General features: G+C 55.6%; 2 protein-coding genes across 2 annotated transcripts; one reads left to right on the forward strand and one right to left on the reverse strand.

Annotated features, from left to right (window-relative positions):
- The first annotated feature begins 221 nt into the window (after positions 1 to 221).
- FOXA3 (forkhead box A3) lies at positions 222 to 9,871 on the forward strand. The gene is made up of 2 exons (XM_005589636.4): positions 222 to 421; positions 8,151 to 9,871. Exons 1-2 carry the CDS (start codon positions 353 to 355, stop codon positions 9,132 to 9,134), a joined length of 1,053 nt encoding a protein of 350 aa, XP_005589693.1. The 5' UTR covers positions 222 to 352; the 3' UTR covers positions 9,135 to 9,871.
- A 9,744-nt stretch (positions 9,872 to 19,615) lies between these two features.
- IRF2BP1 (interferon regulatory factor 2 binding protein 1) lies at positions 19,616 to 22,136 on the reverse strand. The gene has a single exon (XM_005589637.5). It carries the CDS (start codon positions 21,764 to 21,766, stop codon positions 20,012 to 20,014), a length of 1,755 nt encoding a protein of 584 aa, XP_005589694.1. The 5' UTR covers positions 21,767 to 22,136; the 3' UTR covers positions 19,616 to 20,011.
- Positions 22,137 to 22,719: the final 583 nt, after the last annotated feature.

Here is a 22,719-nt window from a genome sequence, read left to right on the forward strand (position 1 = left end):
TATCTGCAGCGTCTCTGCCGCCTGCTCCCTCACTCCTGAATCACCCCCAGCTGTCGCGTCCCGGGGCTTAGGTCCCCGGCGCCTGAGGTCTGTCTCCTGGCGATCCCGCAGGGGGCGCCCCAGTCCGAGCGCGCCGCCTTCGGGGAGGCGGGAGGGGAGCCCGGGGCGGGCGAGGGCGGGGGTGTCCCGGCTATAAAGCGTGGCCGCCTCCCGCGGCGCTCGGGACAGCCGTACCCCGGGCGGTCGGACGGGCGGGCGCCGGTGGGAGCTCGGGCCGTGCCCGCGGAGAGATCCAGAGCGCTCCGTTCCCCCGGGGCTGGAGCGGGGGCGGGTGGGGGCACAAGCCCGGGGGATGCTGGGCTCGGTGAAGATGGAGGCCCATGACCTGGCCGAGTGGAGCTACTACCCGGAGGCGGGCGAGGTGTGTCCTCGGGGATGGCGGAGCGGGAAGTGGGGGGCAGGTATCGGGGTGTGGGCTCACATGGAGCAGGGACTGGTTGTGGGTTCAAAAGGGGGCAAAGGCGTCTAGTTGGGCAGCCGAGGAACTGGGAACACGGAGACCAGGTGTGGAAGTCAGGGACCCGGGACGAGGCATGGATGGGAGCGCTGTTTGGGCAGCCTCGCCGCGGCCGGGGCTTGAAAATGGAAGTCAGGAGAATTTAGCCAAGGGTCGGGTCACACCTTAAACGTGGGAGCCAGGTGTTGGGGCCCCAAAAAGCAAGGGATTTATATGAACAAACCAAAGATAGGAATTAGAGTTCCATGGTAGGGGACAGACTGGGGGGTTTCAGGATGTGAGGTTCAAAGTTGGAGGGAAAGAAAGACTAAAAGATGGAGGAGGAGTCACCATTAAGGGAAGACTGAGGTGGGAGCTCAGGGCCAGCACACAGTGTTAAAGAACTGGGGTTCGGGGTAAGGATCAGCTGGTGATCTAAGGTAGGGTCAGAAATAGGGATTGGTGCTCAGGGGTAAGAGATGGGGGTGCTCAGAGATGAGGCTTCGTTTTGGGGGGTGAAACAACAGGTGGCTTAGGGTTGGGCATCTGAGAGCAGAAGATGTGGCCATTCACATTGGCAGGAGAGGGGCCGATCTTCTCCATCCCCCCACAATCCCTACCCATGACCCTCAGCAGGGACTCCCCAAATCGGAAGATGGAGAGTTTTAGATTGTGCACCTTCCCCTGCTCCCCCGCAAACCAGCAACCTCCAGCTATTGCTAAAATTCCCATCCAGTCTCACCTCAGACAAGGCTTCCCTGGAGTAGGGGGTGGGGGCATAGTCTTCATTCCCTCACCCGGACAGACAGAAAGTCCTTCCTCAAGTCTGACCCCCATTCCTCGTGCTGCAACGACCCCTGCACCTTAGCTACCTCACTCTATAATCAACGTTGTGAGGGTGTGGGGGCTGGGGGTTGGGGTCTTGGTCTGAGAATTATGGGGGTCTGGACACTTGGACTTCTAACCTGGAAGGGGACTGTGGACTTGAGATGGGGTGTGGGGCAGGAATGGCTGGGTTCTCCAAGGAGTCAAGATCTGGTGGCTGTGGGGCCCCCAGCGTGCCTGAGTCTTGAGTCTGGGGCTTGAAACTGTAGGGTGGGACTCCTGGATCCCCAGGCCTTCAGGGCTTGGCAGGGTGCCTGGGAGGGGCCAGTCCTGGGTTTGGGGAGGTGTGAGGTGCACGTGGGGTGAGGCAGGGCCAACTGGGGAAGGGATTGGGAGTGTTGAGAGGTGGAGGCAGGGTGACTGGAGGTATCAGTTGTGAGATGGGGAAGGCAGAGACCCAGGTGGGAAATGGAGGGTTCCAGGCAGCGGGGGTGATCCCAGCTGGGCCTCTGGAGAACTCAGTCTGCGGACCTGATTTAAGGGAACCGACTATAGACCAATTGTACAAACCAACTACAGTTGTTTTGGGGGCACATCTTAAGTAAATGATGGGAGTCTAGGCAGGAGGAATTGATATTTGGGGCACAGTCTGAATAGATCCAAGTTTAGAGGACAATTTGTATGGAAATTGTGTCAGAAATTGAAGGATAGCTGGCACAGTGGCTCACACTTGTAATCCCAGCACTTTGGGAGGTCAAAGTGGGAGGCTCTCTTGAGCCCAGGAGTTCCAGGCCAGCCTGGGAAACATAGGGAGACCCTGTCTTTACAAAAAAAAAATTTTTTTTAATTACTCAGGCATGCCTGTAGTCTAAGCTACTTGGTTGGGAGGCTGAGGTGGGAGGATCACTTGAGGCTGGGAGTTCGAGCTGCCGGGAGCTGTGATCGTATCACAGCACTCCAGCCTGGGTGACAGAATGAGACCCTATCTCAAAAAATAATAATAATAGTAGTAGAGGTACAGTCTGGAGGTAATCAGCATTTTGGGGAATATTTTGGAAGAGGCAATATTTAGAGGAATGGAAATGGTTAGGTGATACTGTCTGAGGCTCTCCTGAGCCTTCCCATCAAATGAGCCCACCTCTTCCCCTTGGGTCAGAACAATGGGGAGAGAAATATCTACACTCAGCCAGCAACTGAGAGCTGAGAGGGTCCCCAAACCACTTGTTGCACCCTCCCGCTGGGGTGACTCAGCTTGCTGTCTGGAAGGAACTTGGAAAGTTACCATCCCGGGATATCCCTGTTGGTCTCAGGTTCTTGCAGATTAGCTGGTCTAGCTGCACCCCTGTTTTAGAGGTAGTAACTCTGAAGCCCCGCACGCAGAACACTGGGGTCCTGGGTTGTCTGGGACTAGAAACTTGGCTTCTGGCTTCACACTGCCTTCCTCTGCTCCCTGTCACACCCTTCTCCAGAGACAATAAGGAAATGAAAGAGGAGAAATTCCAGTCTCCTGGTGTGGGGGTGCAGGTCCCCCAAGGGCTTCCCCCAATCTCAGCCCCACCCTGGCAGGGGAGATCCGGTTCAGACCCGGACACCAGGGGTTCATCCCAGCCCCGGGGCGTGGGAAAGCCTAGGGTGGATTAGAGCAGCTGGAGTGCTTGAGGTCGGACCTTAAGGAGGACTTCCGGGTGGGTGGGGAGCCAGGAAGGAGGGCCCTGGGGTCCCTATCTGTCTTACTGTGCAATACCAGAGAGCCTGACTGGGTTGGAGAAATGGGGGATGGGGGTACAGGAGGATTTGGAAACTCTGTGGACCCCTCTAATCCATAACCTTCTCACCTCATCTCTTTTCTTTTTCTGGGGAGGGGACCTGAAGCCACCAACCAGGGGGAGAGATTGCATGGGGGAAGGGAGTAACTGTGGCTGCAATTTTACTGTGAGACTTGGGGTGAGGAGGAGTGGATTCATTGAAGGGAGGGAGGAAGGGAGGGAGATAGATAGATAGATAGATAGATAGATAGATAGATAGATAGATAGATAAATGCTTGGATAGACGGATGGATAGATAGATTGATAGGAAGATGGTGGCTGGGCACAGTGGCTCATGACTGTAATCCCAGCACTTTGGGAGGCCGAAGAGGGTGGATCACTTGAGGTCAGGAGTTCAAGACCAGCCTGGCCAACATGGTGAAACACCGTCTCTACTAAAAATACAAAAATTAGCTGGGCGTGGTGGCGCATGCCTATAATCCCAGTTACTTGGGAGATTGAGACAGGAGAATCGCTTGAACCCTGGAGGCAGAGGTTGCAGTGAGCCAAGATAGAGTCACTGCGCTCCAGCCTGGGTGACAGAGTGAGACTCTATCTCAAAAAAAAAAAAAAAAACAAGAAGATGGGCTGAAGGAGGAAGACAGGTGGGAGTTGGGGGTGGGATGGGAGTGGGGTAGAGTCGGGTAGTGAGAGAGAGTGCCAGGGAAGGGAGAAAGAGATGGAAGGCTGGAGAGAGAGACAGGCGCCAAGATGGAGGGGAAAGAAAGATGGGAGAGGACTCGGGAGGGGTGGGGGGTAGGGAGGAAGAGCAAAAGAGGTTAGGGAGGAGACAGAAGGGAAAACAATGCGGGGTGGGGAGGGAGATGGGAGAGGGGAATGTGGGTACTGGTACTGAGACAGGTAACACAAAGGCAAAAATAGCCAACAGAGATTCAAAGAGACGTGATGAAAGAGCTCCTTGGAGAGACATGAAAAGGAAAGAGTGGAGGATTTCTCCACTGGAACTTAGACTTAGGGTTGAGTTGGTTGCCCTCTCTCCCTGATTCCCTAAGCCACCCTGGCAAGACTTGTTTCTCCCCCGACCTTGTGACCTGCGGAAGCTGACAGTGGTAGGGCCAGACATGGTGGCTCATGGCTGTAATCTCAACACTTTGGGAGGCCGAGGCGGGAGGATCACCTGAGGTCAGGAATTCGAGACTAGCCTGACCAACATGGTGAAACCCTGTCTTTATTAAAAATACAAAAATTAGCCGAGTGTTGTGGTGCCTGCCTGTAATCCCAGCTACTCAGGAGGCTGAGGCAGGAGAATCGCTTGAACCTGGGAGGCAGAGGTTGCAGTGAGCTGAGATGGCACCACAGCACTCCAGCCTAGGCAATGGAGTGAGACTCTGTCTCACAAAAAAAGAAAAAAAAGCTTACAGTGGCAGGAGACTAGGCAGTATCCAGTTAACTCACATTTGGTGGCTCTAGCCAGTGCTACATATAGCAGCATTCCCCCAACCCGCGCAGTGCCATGAGACCCCAGGCCTCAGAGGAAGCAGTGGGGAAAGGTCCAGATAGAGGATGGGGCAGAGAGGATGGGAGATAGTGGTTGAGAAGGGATAGGTAGATACAAAGAAAGAAACAACCTTCTAGCATGCCTATGTTTTCCTGGCGTATTCTGTTCACTGTTGTGTTCCTGCTAGACTGTTAGCACCACGAGGGCAGGCATTTCTGTCTTAGTCCCTGCTTTTATTTTATTTTATGATTATTATTTTTTGAGATGGAGTCTTGCTCTGTTGCCCAGGCTGGAGTGCAGTGGCGCGATCTCGGCTCACCACAACCTCTGCCTCCTGTGTTCAAGCAATTATCTTGCCTCAGCCTCCCTAGTAGCTTGGATTGCAGGCATGTGCCACCACGTCCGGCTAATTTTGTATTTTTAGTAGAGACGGGGTTTCTCCCTGTTGGTCAGGCTGGTCTTGAACTCCCGACCTCAAGCAATCCTCCCACCTCAGCCTCCCAAAGTGCTGGAATTACAGGCGTGAGCCACCGCACCTCGCCTAGTCACTGCGTTTATAGCGTGACCTGGAACAGGTCTGGAGCCAGACTGCCTGGTTGCAGAATCCCAGTTCTTCCCCCATTCTTGCTGTGTGACCCCAACAACCTCTCTGGGCCTCAGCTAGCTCAGCTGTAAAATGGGCATCATCATAACACCTCCTCCCATAGTACGGTTGTCAAGATTCAAGGAGACCATTCTTGTGAAGTGCCTGGAACAGCGCCTGGCATGGAGCAGCTAACTGATAAATATTGGTTGAATGAATGAAAGAATATACAGAGGGTTACTTAGAAAGGCATTGCAATATCTAACATGTTCCATTGACCTAGGATCCTCCTTTTTCCCCCATTTGAACATTTCCAAAAATGGGATGCATTTTACAGTCAGTGGTGTCCAATGATTTTAACTGTTTTTCCCGTTTGTATTAATACATAAAGTTATGCTGCAGCTTCCAGAGAAGTCTTAGATTTGAAGATATATAGTAAATAGATACATAATATTAGGTTGAAAAGTGATTTGTGATATTCAAACACTTTTATGTATAAATACAGTAATTTTTTATTTTTATTTATTTATTTATTTTTTTTTTTTTGAGACAGAGTCTTGCTCTGTCGCCCAGGCTGGAGTGCAGTGGTGCAATCTTGGCTCACTGCAACCTCCACCTCCTAGGTTCAAGCAGGTCTGCCGTAGCCTCCTGAATAGCTGGGACTATAGGCGCGTGCCACCATACCCTGCTGTTTTTTGTATTTTTAGTAGAGACAGGGTTTCGCCATGTTGGCCTGGCTGGTCTCGAACTCCTGACCTCAAGTGATCCGCCTGCCTCGGCCTCCCCAAGTGCTGGGATTACAGGTGTGAGCCACCATGCCTGGCCTAAATACAGTAATTTTATAAGCTAAAAGATTGAAAAGAGCTACACATATATGTTAGATTATCACAGTTATAATAACTGTTTTTTGTTTGTTTGTTTGTTTTTGAGATGGAGTCTCACTCTGTCGCCTAGGCTGGAGTGCAGTGGCGTGATCTCAGCTCACTGCAAGCTCCGCCTCCTGGGTTCATGCCATTCTCCTGCCTCAGCCTCCGGAGTAGCTGGGACTACAGGCGCCCGCCACCTCGCCCAGCTAATTTTGTTTTGGTATTTTTAGTAGAGACGGGGTTTCACCGTGTTAGCCAAGATGGTCTCGATCTCCTGACCTTGTGATCCGCCCGCCTTGGCCTCCCAAAGTGGTGGGATGACAGGCGTGAGCCACTGCACCTGGCCTATAATAACTCTTTATGATTACTAAAATTGAGAACTGCTGATTTAACTAATAAACCAGCAGTTATTAAATTTTTTGGTCTCAGGACTCTGCACCCCTGTTTTTTGTTTTGTTTTGTTTTGTTTTTGAGATGCAGTCTTGCTCTGTTGCCCTGGCTGGAGTGCAATTGTGCGATCTCATCTCAGCTCACTGCAGCCTCAGACTGCTGGGCTCAAGCAATCCTCCTGCCTCAACCTCCCGAGTAGCTGGGATTACAGGCGTGTGCCACGATGCCTGGCTGATTTTTGTATTTTTGATAGAGACAGGGTTTTCCCATGTTGCCAGGCTGGTCTTGAACTCCTGACCTCAAGTGATCCACCCTCCTCAGCTCCCAAAGTCCTGGGATTACTTTGGGAGACTGAGGCAGGAGGATTACTTGAGACCAGAAGTTTGAGAACAGCCTGGGCAATGTGGTGAATCCCCGTCTCTACTAAAAATACAAAAAAATTAGCTGGGTGTGCAGTGCATGCCCATAATTCCAGCCACTTGGGAGGCTGAGACATAATAGCTTGAACTTGGGAGGTGGAGGTTGCAGTGAGCCAAGATTGAACCACTGCACTCCAGCCTGGGCAACAGAGTGAGACTCTGTCTCTAAATAAATAAATAATCCGGGTGTAGTGATGCCTGCCTGTAATCCCAGCTACTTAGGTGGCTGAGGCAGGAGGATCACTTGAGCCCCGGAGTTTGAGGCTACAGTGAGCTGTGACTGAACCACTGCACTTCAGCCTGAGTGACAGAGTGAGACCCTGTGGGAAAAAATTATTGAGGAGCCCAAACAGTTTCTGTTGATGTGGGTTATGTCTATCTACATTTACTGTATTTAAAATTAGAACTGAGAAATGTTAAAATCATGTATTAATTCACTTAAAAATAGCAATCATTTGTTAGTGTAAAAGCATTTCTATTAAAAGAACCAAATTTCAAAAAATTTAGTCAAAAGAGTGGCACTGTTTTCCATTTTTGCTAATCAAGTTTGGCCCAGTGGAAGACAGCTAGATTCTCCTGTCTGCTTCTGTATTCTCTCTGTTGAAATATCAACACCCTCTGGAAAACTCCACTGTACACTTCATGAGAAAGAGAGTGAAAAGGGCTAATAATAACTTAGGATTGTGGGTACGGTGGCTTACGCCTGTAATCTTAGCACTTGGGGGATGCCGAGGTGGGTGGATCACGAGGTCAGGAGTTCAAGACCAGCCTGGCCAACATGGAGAAACCCCGTCTCTACTAAAAATACAAAAAAAAAAAAAAAAGCTGGCGTGGTGGCGCACACCTGTAATCCCAGCTGCTCTGGAGGCGGAGGCAGGAGAATCAGTTGAGCCCAGGAGGCGGAGGTTGCATTGAGGCGAGATCGTGCCACTGCACTCCAGCCTGGGCGACACAGCAAGACTCTGCCTCGAAAAAAAAAATACTATTATTTTGAAAATAGTTTTGACTTCGTGGACATCCTCAAAGGGTTTCAGAGACTCCCCTGGGTGTCCCAAACCCTGGAGAATCACTTAAAGGATGATCTTGAGTGTATGGGAGCATGGTGAGTGGGAAAGTGGGGAGCAGAAAGGGCATGTCTAGGGAGTGAGGAGAGACCTTTAGAGACCGCATTCTACAGATAGAGGTGATGATGGAAGGGATTTGTAGAGGATGCAAGATGGACGACAGACAGATGTGCAGTGGGTCCTGGGATCCTTCGCTGACCAGCAGAGTGGAACCCCACTGACCCCTTTCATCTTTCCCTCTAGGTCTACTCTCCGGTGACCCCAGTTCCCACCATGGCCCCCCTCAACTCCTACATGACCCTGAACCCTCTAAGCTCTCCCTATCCCCCTGGGGGGCTCCCTGCCTCCCCATTGCCCTCAGGACCCCTGGCACCCCCAGCACCTGCAGCACCCCTGGGGCCCACCTTCCCAGGCCTGGGTGCCAGTGGTGGCAGCAGCAGCTCAGGGTATGGGGCCCCGGGTCCTGGGCTGGTGCATGGGAAGGAGATGCCGAAGGGGTATCGGCGGCCCCTGGCACACGCCAAGCCACCGTATTCCTACATCTCGCTCATCACCATGGCCATCCAGCAGGCACCGGGCAAGATGCTGACCTTGAGTGAAATCTACCAGTGGATCATGGACCTCTTCCCTTACTACCGGGAGAATCAGCAGCGCTGGCAGAACTCCATTCGCCACTCGCTGTCTTTCAACGATTGCTTCGTCAAGGTGGCACGCTCCCCAGACAAGCCTGGCAAGGGCTCCTACTGGGCCCTGCACCCCAGCTCAGGGAACATGTTTGAGAACGGTTGCTACCTGCGCCGCCAGAAGCGCTTCAAGCTGGAGGAGAAGGTGAAGAAAGGGGGCAGTGGAGCTGCTACCACCACTAGGAACGGGACAGGGTCTGCTGCCTCGACCACCACCCCCGTGGCCACAGTCACCTCCCCGCCCCAGCCCCCACCTCCGGCCCCTGAGCCTGAGGCCCAGGGTGGGGAAGATGTGGGGGCTCTGGACTGTGGCTCACCCCCTTCCTCCACACCCTATTTCACTGGCCTGGAGCTCCCAGGGGAGCTGAAGCTAGATGCGCCCTACAACTTCAACCACCCTTTCTCCATCAACAACCTGATGTCAGAACAGACACCAGCACCTCCCAAACTGGACGTGGGGTTTGGGGGCTACGGGGCTGAGGGTGGGGAGGCTGGAGTCTACTACCAGGGCCTTTATTCCCGCTCTCTGCTTAATGCATCCTAGCAGGGGCTGGGAACATGGTGGTGGGTATGGCTGGAGCTCATACCACAAAGCTCTTGGGGCCTGATCACTTCTGGTGACACTTTGCTTGTCCCGTTGGTTGACATCTGGGTGGGTCTATTACTTACTGTGACGACTGCTGTCTCAGTGGGCATGGTGTTGATCCATTGGGTACTGTGATAACCACCATGGATACATTTTGGTGGCCCACTGGATACTGTGAGGACTGCTACATTGATGTTATTGGCTGATCCACTGCATGGTTTGATAGCCACCATCTTGGTTGGCCCTTTGGGTGTGATGGTGATAGCATTTCCGTGACATCTTTTTTGGCCCCCCATTAGGTGCTGTGCTCACTTCTTTTTTGGTGTACTTCTTGGCACAGTAGGTGCCAAGTTGGCCACCATTCTGTGTAACACCTTTTGTGGCCCATTGGGTGCTTTGATGGACATCATACTGAGTAGGTGACAATGTCAGTGGGCCACCATGTGCCATGATGGCTGCTGCAGGCCCGTGTTGGCCATGTCGTCACCATTCTCTTTGGCATGGGTTGGGTAGGGGATGGCGGTGAGAATACTCCTTGGTTTTCTCTGAAGCCCACCCTTTCCCCCAACTCTGGTCCAGGAGAAACCGGAAAAGGCTGGTTAGGGTATGGGGAATTTCTACTGAAGTCTGATTCTTGCCCGGGAAGCGGGGTACTGGCTGTGTTTAATCATTAAAGGCACCATGTCCGCCTCTTACTGAGTCTCTTTTCCTTGGCCAGTGGGCCCTGTGGGGCTTGAACACCTGAATTTGCGCTCCTCTGTCCCTTCTGCTTCCTGCCCCCAAGAGCTGGCTGCCTCTGGGGGAGGAGTTGGGGGAGGCATCGACCTGACCTTTGGCTCTTTGTTGTCCCTGACCCCAAGGACAGTTTGCTCACAGATAGCAGCCCCCGCAGCAGTGGGGCCAAAGCAGCAGGGGGAGGTGGCTCTGCAGTGACCAAGGCCATCTCCCCACCCCCACCTCCCAGACATACACACAGACCTCTACCTCTGAGGCTCTGGAAGCCTAACGGCCGAATAATCTTTGACTAAGCTGGGGAGGAGGAAAAAGGACAGATGAGGTGTCAATTCAATGACTGGAGATTGTGCACGTGTTGGAGTTTATCTGCGTGTGTGTGTGCGTGTGTGTGCTCTGTGTGTCATAGGATAGCACTATGCCTACTGGGGTCCTCATGGTCTACCACAGAGTGTTGTCTGTTGTCGGTATCCCTTGATTGTGTGGGTTTGTGTGTCTGTTCATACCCTGGTTATGTGCTTACTTGTGGTTGGGGATATCGGACTCTTGTGTATGTTTTTTTTTTTTTTGAGACAGGGTCTTGCTCTGTTGCCCAGGCTGGAGTGTGTAGCACAATCTCAGCTCACGGGAACCTCCGCCTCCTGGGTTCAAGTGATTCTCTTGCCTCAGCCTCCCAAGCAGCTGGGATTACAGGTGCCCGCCACGACACCTGGCTAATTTTTGTATTTTTAGTAGAGACATGGTTTCACCATGTTGACCAGGCTGGTCTCAAACTCCTGACCTCAAGTGATCCACCCACCTCAGGCTCCCAAAGTGCTGGGATTCCAGGTGTAAGCCACTGTGCCCTGCCTTTTGTGTATGTCTTTATTGTGTTGTGTGTGTAGTTCCCTGTGTACACCTATCCCTGGGTCCCTCTGGGTCTCACACCGTGTTACGTGTGTGTCTGAATGTCACTCTCTGCCTAACTCACTGCCTCAGAGAATGCGTGTGTGGGACAACATGCATATGGCAGGGCTGGCTGTTCTTGTGTGTTCTGTATTTCTGTGAGTCCATGTATACATGCTTAAAAGAAAACATGTAGTCTGGGTGCGGTGGCTTGTGCCTGTAACCCCAGCACTTTGGGAAGTTGAGGTGGGCGGGTCACTTGAGGTCAGGAGTTGTGAGACCAGCCTGGCCAACATGGCGAAGTTGACCTAAAAATACTCTACTAAAATACAATAATTAGGCCGGGCATGGTGGCTTACGCCTGTAGTCCCAGCTACTCAGGAGGCTGAGGCAGGAGAATTGCTTGAACCCGGGAGGCGGAGGTTGGAGGTTGCAGTGAGCTAAAGGTTGCAGTGAGCCGAGACTGCACCGCTGCACTCCAACCTGGGCGACAGAGCAAGACTCTGTCTCAAAGGAAAAAAAAAAAAAAAAAAAAGAAAGCATGTGTGTTCGTGTGTGTCTGATGGCCACCTTTGCTGTGTACTTGTCACTGTTGCATTTGCATGTGAACATGTGTGGAGAGTAGGCTGGCCTGGTGTCTGTCACTTGCAAGAGGGTGTGTGTGGAAAGAGCTGCATCCTCCTTCAGCCACTGTGAGCCTCTGGGTTTGGGATCTGGGTGTCTGTCCCCCAGGTCTCTCCTGTGACTCTGAGTCAGCCTGTCTGTTGCTCAGATTGGCTGTCCGGGAAACACAACTGTGCCCCTCCCACCTCTCCTTTCAGAATGGAAACTGAGGCCCAGATGGGATGAGACCGGGCTAAGGTCATTCAGCGGGGCTGGAGTGGGTGGGCAAGGTTGATCTGATTATGTCTTTTCCTTATCCGTCATCTGCCTTTCCTGGTTGCTGGCTCTCTGGTTGCTCATTCATTTATTCAGTCAGCCAGACAGCCATTTAGTCATCTGAAGACCAAAGACTGTAATCCACCTGTGTGTGTGTGTGCGCGCGTGCATGCACACTGGTGTGATGTGTCTTTCAGTTTCTGTGGGTCCATCTTTCTCCTTGTCTCTTAGTGTCCTTTTTTTCCTCTTTTTCTTTCCCTCCCTTCCTCCTTCCTTTCTTCCTTCTTTTTTTTTTTTCTTTCTTTTTTTGTTTTTTTGAGACAGGGTCTTGCTCTGTCACCCATGCTGGAGTGCAGTGGCATAATCACAGCTCACTGCAGTGTCGACTTACCGGACTCAAGCAATCCTCCCTCCTCAGCCTCTCGAGTAGCTAGGACTACAGGTGCACACCACCACGCCTGGTTAATTTTTAAATTTTTTATGGAGAAGGGGTCTCCCTGTGTTGCTCAGGCTATTCTTGAACTCCTGGCCTCAAGTAATCCTTCTGCCTCAGCCTCCCAAAGTGCTGAGATTACAGACATGAGCCACCGTGCCTGGCCAGTGTCATTTCTTTCTGTATCAGTCTGTCCCTGACCCTCTTTCTGTGCTTTTATCTGTTATCTGTGTCTCTTGGTGTCATTGAGCTGCTGGTGCTATCTCTCCTATGGCTCACTTCATGCTCGCTCGCTCGCTCTCTCTCCCCGCACTGCCCCTTTTCTCTCTACTGCTTTGACTCGCTCCCACCCTTCCCCTGGGTCTCTGGGTTTCTCCCTCCTCTCAGAGTGACTCTTTCCTGGGGTCCGTCTCCCCCTACTCCTTTCCTGGATCTCTGGTCTCTCTTTCTCTGGCCTCCATCCCTCTCCCAGCTCCCTGGGTTTCCGCCTCTACCTGCCACCTCGCAGGCCAGGCCCTCTATTCCTGTCGCTGCGCCCCGCCTTGCCGGCTGCGTGTCACCCCCGCCCCCTGCCGCGCTGGCTCCCCGTCCATCCCACCAGCCTCGCTGTCCTGGGCAGGCCGGGGAATTCCTCCTGGTTCCTGGAAAAAACAACTGGGGCCGAGAGAAAGGCCCTCAGTCTCCCCAGGCACCCGCCCCCCTCCCTCAGGCCTGGGGGTCTCTCCCGGAGTCGGCCAGCCCGAGGCAGGAAGCCCTGCGGTTTCTGGCTTCTCCCAGGCGGCCTCCGGATCTGGCCCCCGCCCCCCGGCCAACAGCCCAAATATTATTCCGCGGGAGGAGTCGGTGGTGGCGGGAGGAGGCCCTGGCTGAAAGAGGCTTTCAGGGCGGCCAGGCCTGGGGCTTCCTGTCCCCAGGCTCGGGCCTCAGGCCGCCCCAGTGGGGACCTCAGGTGGCCGGAGGGGCGGGGTGTTGTTGTAGGGTCCTCGGGGGAGGGTGGGGCCATCCATCGGGGTGTCTGGTGGCCACCAGCTCTGCTGGCGTGGGCAGGTGTGACCCCCACCCCAGGGACAGCCGGCTGATGTCCAACGTGGAAAAGTACCACGGTCAGACATGGGACGCATGGACAGACACGGGACACCACAAATCAGGGATATGGGGTGGCCATGGGGACACAGGCGGCCCTGGGCTGTGGGCCTAAGGTGACATGGTCCAGGGGAAGGGCCCGTGGGTTGGGACAGAGGCTGGGGCAGGGTCCCAGCTGTGGGCAGAGGGCTGTCAGCATTAGGAGGCATGAGACGATGATGATGATGATGATGGTAATGATGGTGATTATGATAATTAAAAGCTCCTAGGGCTTCCCACGAGTCAGGAATTGTGTTAGCACCTTACAGAACTGATGGGCTGCATCCCTCCCGCTCCCCACAACTTTACTGTTGAATGAAACCGAGGCACAGAGAGGTGAAGTAACTTGCACAGATAATGAGTGGGGTGCTAGGGCATGAACCCAGGCAGTCTGGGCCCAGAGTCATTGCCCCTAAGCACCCCGCTGGTCTGCAGGATGGGAGGGACAACGGCAGCGCAGTGTAGTCCTGGGGTCCCAAGCCCTCCCTGGCAGGCACCCCCATTCTCCGCCATAGCCTGCCATATGGGAGGAGGTGGATTCCCAGAAGCCACACGCTCACTGGTGACCAGGCGGTCACAGCTAGGTAGGACATGTGTGTCTAAGTGGCTTGTCACTGGGCTTTATTCGCGTGTCTTGCTGTCAGCGTCTCGATGTCACTGTGTCTGTGGGTTCGTGTGTTACTCCATGATGGGTCTCTGTTCAGCGCATGAGTGTGTGTGCTTGGATGCCTCTGTGTTGGTGTCCATTGCTGGGTTTGTGTTGGTGTCACTGACTGTCTCACCGTGTACACATGTAGGTGACTGTTCTGTCATTGTCTTCTTTGTGGCCGTCACCACGTTCTCTGTGTCTGTTCATTGCTGTGTGCTTTGTTACTGTGCCTCTGTGCCTGACAGCCTGTTTGCCTGTCATTGTGTTTTCTGTGAGCACGCAGCACGCATCAGTGTGTCTGTCACTGTGTCTGTGACAGGGTGTCTCAGGGACTGTTTATGTCTCCGTCACTCTGGACCTGTCACTGTGGCTCTGTCTATATCTGTCACTGTGTGTCACCGTGTCTATCCCTCTGTGTGTCACCATCTACCCAGGTGTCACTGTGCATGTGTTACTCATCGCCCAGGCCACAGGTGGGTGTGTCGGGCCCACTGGTGCCAAGGCTGTGGCCCAGCCCATCCCACCCTTGCTGACCGTGGGCCAGGCTGGGCGCCTATTTGCAATCCTGCCCCAGGTAAACACCAAGATCCGGAACCCAAGGGCCACCTCCCTCACCTCCGCTCCTGCCCCTCAGCCTGTTCTGGGCTGGACCAGAGCCCTGCAGACAGTGTGCCACAGACTGGAAATGTGCCCTGACTCTCCCCCTCCCCCCGGGCACCAGCCTCCCCAAGCCTTCAGCCTCGACTCTGTCTGTCTGTCTGTCTGCTTCTCTCTCTCTCACTGCATGTCGATTTCTCTGTTTCTTTCTGTCCCTGCTTCCTCTCACCTGGGCTTCTCTATGGCTCTGCCTCTCTCTGGAATGACCGTTGTCTTCATTCTGTCACTGTCCCTCTCCCTGTGACTTTTTCTGTCTCTCTGCAGATAAGTTCCATTTCTCTGGATGTTCGGCTGTTGTGTCTCCATTTAAGTCCGCCTGCTTCCTGACACTTGCTTTCTATCTAGTGCTGGCACAGTCTCTGCAAGTCTCTTTCTGTCCTACTTTGTAAGTTTCTCCCTCTCCTTCTCTCTGTCCGCCGTCTCTCTGCCTGAGCCTCTTAGTCTTGGGCACTATCTCTGTGAGTCTCTGAGCCCCCAGCCCCTACAGGGGCCGACTGCCATGCCTGGACCCTTAGGGGAGTGTGTGCCCCCCAGCCTCCCCCCACCAGCATGCTGGTATATATATAAACGTATATGTGCGTATTATTTATATCTGTACCCAGGCAGGAGGGGAAGACACTGGGGCCTTTGTGTAGCCGCAGCCTGCCCGCCCGCCACTCTTCTCCCTTCGTCCCTGCCGCCCGCCTGCCTCCACTCCCCCTGCACAGAAAGGTTCCTGTGGGGCCTGCCAGCTTCCTCTGCCTGAGGTGTGAGTGGGCACGCCACGGGTGAGGCGGGCAGGAGGGCCTGGGGGTTTTTTCCAGCTCTAGGAAGCTTTCCGGGTGGGGAGGGTTCTGGAAGGAACGGGAGTTCTCAGCAGGGCTGCTGTGGGTCTGTGTGGACCTGCTGTCCCTGAGTGTCCTCAGGCCCTGAGCTGGCCTCTCCCTGGGGGTCTCTGAGCCCGTCTGTCCATCTAGATGCCATTCTGACGTTTTCTCTGTTGGTTTGGGGTCTCACTCACGCATGCAGGCACAGTCATCGGGCATTTGTGCTGGGCTCCGTGTTGAGAACACAGAGATAAATGTCGGTCCCAGTGGGTTCTATGCCATTTCTGTCTCATTTGCTCCATCCCTTTACCCCTGCTTGAAAGCTCCCACCTGTTCCTATTAAAACGAAATTCAGGCCAGGTGCAGTGGCTCATGCCTGCAATCCTAGCACTTTGGGAGGCTAAGGCAGGCAGATCACTTGAGGTCAGGAGTTCGAGACCAGCCTGCCTTACATGGTGAAATCCCATCTCTACTAAAAATACAAACATTAGCCAGGTGTGGTGGTGGGCACCTGTAATCCCAGCTACTCAGAAGGCTGAATCAGGAGAATGGCTTGAACCCTGGAGGCGGAGGTTGCAGTGAGCTGAGATTGTGTCACTGCGCTCCAGCCTGGGCGACAGAGAGCAAGACTCTGTCCCAAAAAATACAAAAAACAAAATTCAAAGTACTTATCACAGTGTACAGGTCCTCTTACTGCTCCCCCACCACCCCTCTGATTCAATTTCCTACTACTCTCCCCCAGCACTGGTCACCTGCTTGCTTCTGGGACAAACCAAGCAGGCTCCCACCTCAGGACCTTTGCAGGTGCTATTTACACAGATTTCTGCTGGCTTACTCCCTCCCCTCCTTCAGTTCTTAGTGTCACGTGCTCAGTGAGCTCTTCCCTACATCCCTTTCTAAAATAGCAACCCCGGCTGGGCATGTTATCTCATGCTTGTAATCCCAGCACTTTGGGAGGCTGAAGCAGGCAGATCACATGAGGTCAGGAGTTTGAGATCAACCTGGCCAACATGGTCAAACCCCATCTCTAATAAAAATGCAAAAATTAGCCAGGCATGGTGTTGCGTGCCTCTAGTCCCAGCTACCTGGGAGGCTGAGGCAGGAGAATCGCTTGAACCCGGGAGGTGGAGGTGGCAGTGAGCTGGAATGACACCACTGCACTCCAGCCTGGGCGACAGAGTGAGACTCTGTCTCAAAATAAATAAATAAATAATAAAATAAAATAGCAACCCCGGCTGGGCACGGTGGCTCACACCTGTAATCCCAGCACTTTGGGAGGCTGAGGCAGGCAGATCGTTTGAGCTCAGGAGTTTGAGACCAGCCTGGCCAACATGGTGAAACCCCATCTCCATTAAGATAAAAAAAGAAAGTAAAATAGCAACTCTCATCACTATCTCCTTTCCCTGGTTTATTTTTTCTTCTTAGGACTGACCACTCTATGGCTGTCATTTTTTTTTTTTTTTTTTTTTTTTTTTGAGACGGAGTCTTGCTCTGTCACCAGGCTGGAGTGCAGTGGCATGATCTCGGCTCACTGCAACCTCTGCCTCCTGGGTTCAAGCGATTCCCCTGCCTCAGCGTCCCGAGTAGCTGGGACTACAGGCGTGCGCCACCACGCTCGGCTAATTTTTTGTATTTTAGTAGAGACGGGATTTCACCATGTTGGCCAGGATGATCTCGATCTCCCGACCTCGTGATTTGCCCGCCTCGGCCTCCCAAAGTGCTGGGATTACAGGCGTGAGCCACCGTGCCCGGCCGGCTGTCGTATTTTATTGTCCTGTTTGCATCTCTCACCTGAATGCCAGCTCCATGAGAGCAGGGACTGGATTCTGTTTCCTGTTCCATCCACATTATCTCCCCCAGTGCTTGTCACATGGTGGATGCTGAATAAACACTTGTTGAGGAAGAGAAGCAGCCCATTAATCTATCCATCCCTTAAGCTGACCCTGTGCTGGGTGATGCTGGGGATGCAGTGGTGATCAAGACAGCCCTGGCCTTACCCTTCTGGGGCTCACAGTCTGCTTGCCAGACAGCAACACTCCAGAATGGACAGGGCTGGGCCTGGGGGAGCACAGAGGGATATGTGGGGTGCAGAAATGGCACCTGATGCAGCCTGGGGGTCAGGGAGGGCTTCCTGGAGGAGGTGCCTTGACTGGGGATCAAATGACCCAAACAGATAGAATCTTGCACTTCCTCCCGTTCCCTGCCTGTCTCACAGAACTTTTGAGTTTGAGGATGTCATCACTCTAGTTCACACCTGTGCCTTTTCCTGATTTCAGTCTTTCTCATCTCTCCTTTTTTTTTTCTCATCTCTTCTTTATTGCCTTCTCTCTGCATCTCAGTCTCCCCTCTTTTGCGTCTCTGTTGTTGGCATCTCATCTGTCATCTCAGTCTGGCTCAACCTATCAGAATATCGTCCATTTCCTTTTCTTTTCTGTCTCTCCTTCTCTGTGTCTGCCTCATCTCTGAGGTTCTCTCGAGTCTCTCCCTGTCTCGCTGGGTCTCCGGCTCCTGTGTCTCCTTGTCTCTTTCAGTGAGCTGGTCTCCGCATCTCTCCCTCCCCACCTCTGTTGTCTCCCATCATTCCCTGAGTGTCTCTCTGTGTTTCCCGTTTGTTGCGAAGTCTCTGCACCTGCTCCCTGATTCCCAAATAAATCCAGAAACCCTCCACCCTGGCCCCACCCTGGCACTGGGGGAAGGGGGGCTGATCCAGCCCCCACACCCACACAGGTCAGGCCTTCTGCTCTGTTAATGGTTAACTCAACCTCTATCTAGAATACACACCAGCCAGGCTGGGGGTGACTCCCCTGCCCCCCACCCACTTACCAGCTGTTCTTAAAGGACCAGGTGTCCTCCACAGCAATTTAGCTCCAACTGCAGCATAGGAGCCAGGTGTCTAGAGGCCTCCAGCACTAAAGATTTGGGGATGGGTGAGATACCCAGCACTTGGGTCTGCAGAGCTGGTCAGGGGAAGCCAGAGGCTTGCCTGGGAGGGGAGCCCCGGCACAGAGCTCCATCCAGGTCTCTCTTGCCCTGGGCTTATCACCTGGTGTATTTAATCAGGGGTGGTTTTCCCAGCCCTGCCCTGAGCCCAGGCTGGCAGTGCCAGGGGTGGCAGAACACCTGAGAGCTGACGGCTGGGGGGTGAGGAAGGATGGGACCCCTTAGCCCAAGAACAGAGGGTCCTCCAGATGCGAAAGTTGACGCCCTAGGGATCCCTAATATCTGGGAGTTAGGACATGTAGGTATGCAAGTATGGGTGGGATCCCTGCCTAACCGGGCTGATGGGGCAGGACTTTAGAGGCCTCCAGATTTAGGTGATGGGAACCCTGGGTTCCCGAGGGGATCTGGGGACAACCTCGGGTCCCAGAGCTATCTGACAGTGCTGGGTGGTGGTAGGACAATCATTCCCTATTTCGGTCCATCCGGGGGCCTTTGAGCCCCGCATTCCCCCTTCCCGGAATCTCTCCACCTCGGCTTGGCGGGGGAGGCCGCAGGGGTGGGGGCTGGGCTCTTGGGGCCGCCCCCTCCCCTTAACCCCTGCTTTGCCGCAGCCCGCTCAGGCCCCGCCCCGTGACGCCAGCGAGCAGGAAGTCCTGGTTAATGATCAGCCACCCGGACAGGTGCGGGACAAGGCCGCGCACATCAGAGGCAGCCGCGGGGCGAGTGCCTTTCGCTCTGCTCTCTAGGGTGGCCGCCGAAGGGGCTTGTCTCCCGACACGAGGGCGAGGAGTCCAGTTGGGGCTTCCCAAACGTCCGCCTCTGGGGCACCACCAGAGGCGAGAAGTAGCCAAGTTGTTTCTAGGCATCCTGTTAGTTTACCCCGTGGAGGTAAATTTCCTCTTTCCTCAGGTAGTCCCTCTAGCAGTCTACCCTAAATTCTCCCTTCTACTCAGCAAGAACCCCCTGCCCGTTTCTTCTAGGAAACCTCCCTCTGCCTCTTTCCCCTCCCCACGTAGGCGCTGAGTCCACCTTCCAGGTAGAGATAGGGAATGGGCCAGCTACAGAAGGGTAATCTACTCCCGAGACTGTCTGTGGTTCCCCTACAGGAGCCATCCCCTCTCTGAGCCTCAGTTCTTTCATCTGGAGAACGGGCCGATGGCTAAAACGTGAGCAGTGGGTCGCACTTGCAGAAGGTCGCCCGGCGGGACGGCCTGGGTGCAGGGCGCCACCTGGAGGCTACCGCGCAACGTCTTCGCCCTCGCAGGACTAGTTCAGTCCCAAAGGGGGCGCAGCATCTCACACAACCAAGGGACCAAGAAGAGAGAGAAAAAAAAAAAACCCATCTTTCGGTTTATTGAAGGAGCAGAAGGGGGCGGGAGAGGGGGGGCAATAAAATGCTTTTGCCTCGTTTATAAAGAGCGAATTTTCAGGAGGTCCCTTCTCAAGGAGGAGGGGGGCACCTCTCCCCCAACTACAAGCAGCAGCAAAGCCAAGCCAAGGACAGAGGGAAACTGGAGGGGCCAAGGGACCCCAAATATCCCCTCGGACAGGAGCCACAAGCTTTCTCCCCCCACCCACAATGCATCTACCCCAGGGGACCCATCTGGGTGGAGGAAGGGAGTATGTACACAGATAGGGGTGGCACTGGGCTGGGTCGGGGAGGGAATAATTTATCCGCGTCAGCGGTGGATGGCAAAAGGGCAGAGGGCAGTAGCCTGGAGGCAGTGGTAGCCTAGGGGTCCCGTTCTTTCTTAACCTTGATGTCTCCAGCAAGGATGGTGGCGATTTCGCCCTGCATGAAGGCCCAGGGCACGGAGGAGCCGACCAGCGGGCACTTGTCTCCGCTCGGGCAGTATACCTCCCCGGCCGGGCCCTGCGCCTTGATGAACTCCCGGGAGCAGGGAAAGCAGAACTTGTGTCCGGGCACCGAGGGGCACTGGACGAAGTGGGTGTCTTCTAGCCGCTCCCTGCACAGGGTACAGCACAGGGGAGCCCCAGGGGTCGCCCCAGTGCCGCCGCCACCCCCGCTGACAGCTTCGGCCCCCGCTGTGGGACTGACTTCTGCTTCACCGTTGCGGGCCACAAGGCGATGCTGGGTTGGCGGCTGGGCAGTGGAGGAGGCTGCAGGGCTGGCGCCCCCTGGACGCACAGGCCCTCCACCTCCGCCAGGGTCCTTGGGTGAGTGGCCCAGGGCTTCGGCCACATTCTTCAGGGCGGCAATGGGCGAGGGCACACCAGGGGTCTCAGCGGAGTACGGACCTCCAGGTGCCACCCAGTGCCGTTGTTGCTGCTCCTCGGTGGTCATCTTCCCAGTCGCCTCGCCCTCCGGCTCGGGGGATGCCTTGCGACGGCGCGGCGTGGGCGCCAGGTTCCGGGATGGGGCTCGCGGTGGTGGGCCACAGAGAGCCGCAGGGGCAGGCTCTGGGTACTGCTGGGGCAGGGCCTCCGCGGGAGCTGGCTCGCGAAAGCTGCGGACGCCGTCGGTAAGCAGCTCGCCCAGCTGCCGCCATTCTCCTGAGCCATGCCGGCGTTCATATTCGAGGTACTTGAAGCCCGAAGAAGCCAGTGCCTTGCCCGGCTCCCGCAGAGCATCGTGGAACATCTGGCGAGCCACCGCCAGGACGCCGGCATACACATTGCCGGAACCACAGGGGTATTCGGTGAAGAGCTTCAGCTCGAATTCGTATCCTGGAGGACGGGCAGCAGCATCGAAAGCGAACACTCGCCCCACCAGCCCGTGATCCTTCTTGAAGCGCACATTGAACGGGGCGCAGGCGGACAGCGCCAGTAGCTGTTCCCGCACTGCTTTGGGGCGCCCGTGCCATTCCTCTGCCCGGCCCCGCATGGCCTCGTTCAGTTCTGCCAGACAGTCCGCATTCCTCTGCTGCTTCTCTTTCTCGAAATCGGAGCCGAAGAGGGGACGGGCAGGACTCAAGCCGGGTGCCAGCGTCAGGCCTCGGCTTCCCAGGCCAGACACTGCAGCTGCCAGCAGCCCAGGGGGCATCAAGCCAGGCATGGAGCCAAGCAAGGCCCTTCGCGCCCCCTCAGCCACGGCCTCCTCACGGCCCAGCCCATTGGCCAGGCGGGACCCCAGAGTGTACTCCAGGGCGGGCGAGGGCAGGGGGAGGCGGCCCGATGATGTGGCCCTGTCATAGCGGTCCTGGCCTGAGACGCCGCCGCCGGTCCCTGACGGCTGGGGCTGGGCCTGCGGGGGCGGCAGCTGGGGCCCCTGTGCGGCGGCCGCAGCCAGGTCCTTGGTGGCCGGGTGCTTAAGGGCCGGGGGCCCGGGGGAGCGGCCCTCGGGGAGCACGTGGCTGCGCTTGAGCTGGCGGGCGGCATCGATGAGCAGTTCGATGCGGTCCGCGCCCTCGAAGTTCACGCAGCCGCGGCACACGGCCTCGCTGAAGTCCCACACCATGGCCCACGGCATCTTGGGCAGGTCGCACAGGTAGCACCACTGGCGGCGGGACGCCTGCACAGACGCCATGGCCCCAGTCCGCGCGCCGCCCGGCTCCCGCGTTCCACCGGCCGCCGACGTGCGATCCGCGCCGCCGACGTTCGATCCGCGTCCCCGGGACAGCGCGAGCCACGGTCCGGCCTCCGGCTCGGCCTCCCCGCCGGATCCAGGCCCGGCCCCCCTTCCCCGCCCCCTGGGCCCTAAGCCTTTCTGCTCACTCCCGCCTCCCTCGCAAAGGCAGGCTGAGGCACGTCGGCGCCCCCGCCCGGTCCGGGCTCCGAGCCGAGGCGCACAGCTCGGGCCCCACGATGGGCCGCGAGCGCAGCCGCCTCGGGCTCCCGCCGCTCTCGCCGCCGCCGCTGCAACGGCCGCCGCCGCCTCCACCTCCTTCTTCTGCCCCAGAGGCCGCTTCGCAGGGAAAGTTACATAACGCGCCAGCAAAGCCTTCTGGGAAACGTAGTCCCGCCGGGGCCGGCTCTTAAAGGGAACGGCGGGCAGAGGCGGGCTGGGGGGGTCGTCGCCTCTCCGCGCGCAGTACTTATAACCGTCTCCGCGGGGCCGGAGTTCGGCGCGCCGCAAGATGCTGGGACACAAAGGTGGGAGGCGAGTTTGCAATACGAATGATCAGAGCTACTCCGGATTCAGAAATTTTGGGGGTGGGTGGACAGGCTTCCAGGATTCCAACTTCTGCTCCGATTTGTTGTGCAGCTTTAGGCAAAATGTCTTGCCCTCTCTGAACCTCAGTTTCCCCGCCCAGCAAAGGTGGGCCAATGACGGATTAGGAAGGTAGCAGCTTCTGGGGCGGGGCGGAGAAGCCCTGATTGGCTTCAGAGCAGGGAAGGGAAACTGGCAACTAGGTGGGGGTGGGGGTGGCCACTTGGCACTTTGTCCTCCCCCGGAATCCTAGATGTATGCCTCTGGGGCCCGCCACAGCCAGCGAAGGGAGAGGACTAAGGGCTCCGGAGCCAGAGCCTTGCCTCAGT

The sequence above is a fragment of the Macaca fascicularis genome, chromosome 19 (genome assembly GCF_037993035.2).
Source record: "Macaca fascicularis isolate 582-1 chromosome 19, T2T-MFA8v1.1".
Taxonomy (NCBI): Eukaryota; Metazoa; Chordata; class Mammalia; order Primates; family Cercopithecidae; genus Macaca; species Macaca fascicularis.

Coding starts and splice junctions, on each gene's coding strand:
- FOXA3 (XM_005589636.4), top strand. CDS start 353: ATGCTGGGCTCGGTGAAGATGGAGGCCCATGACCTGGCCGAGTGGAGC. Junction 422..8,150: donor ACTACCCGGAGGCGGGCGAG/GTGTGTCCTCGG, acceptor CTTTCCCTCTAG/GTCTACTCTCCGGTGACCCC.
- IRF2BP1 (XM_005589637.5), bottom strand. CDS start 21,766: ATGGCGTCTGTGCAGGCGTCCCGCCGCCAGTGGTGCTACCTGTGCGAC.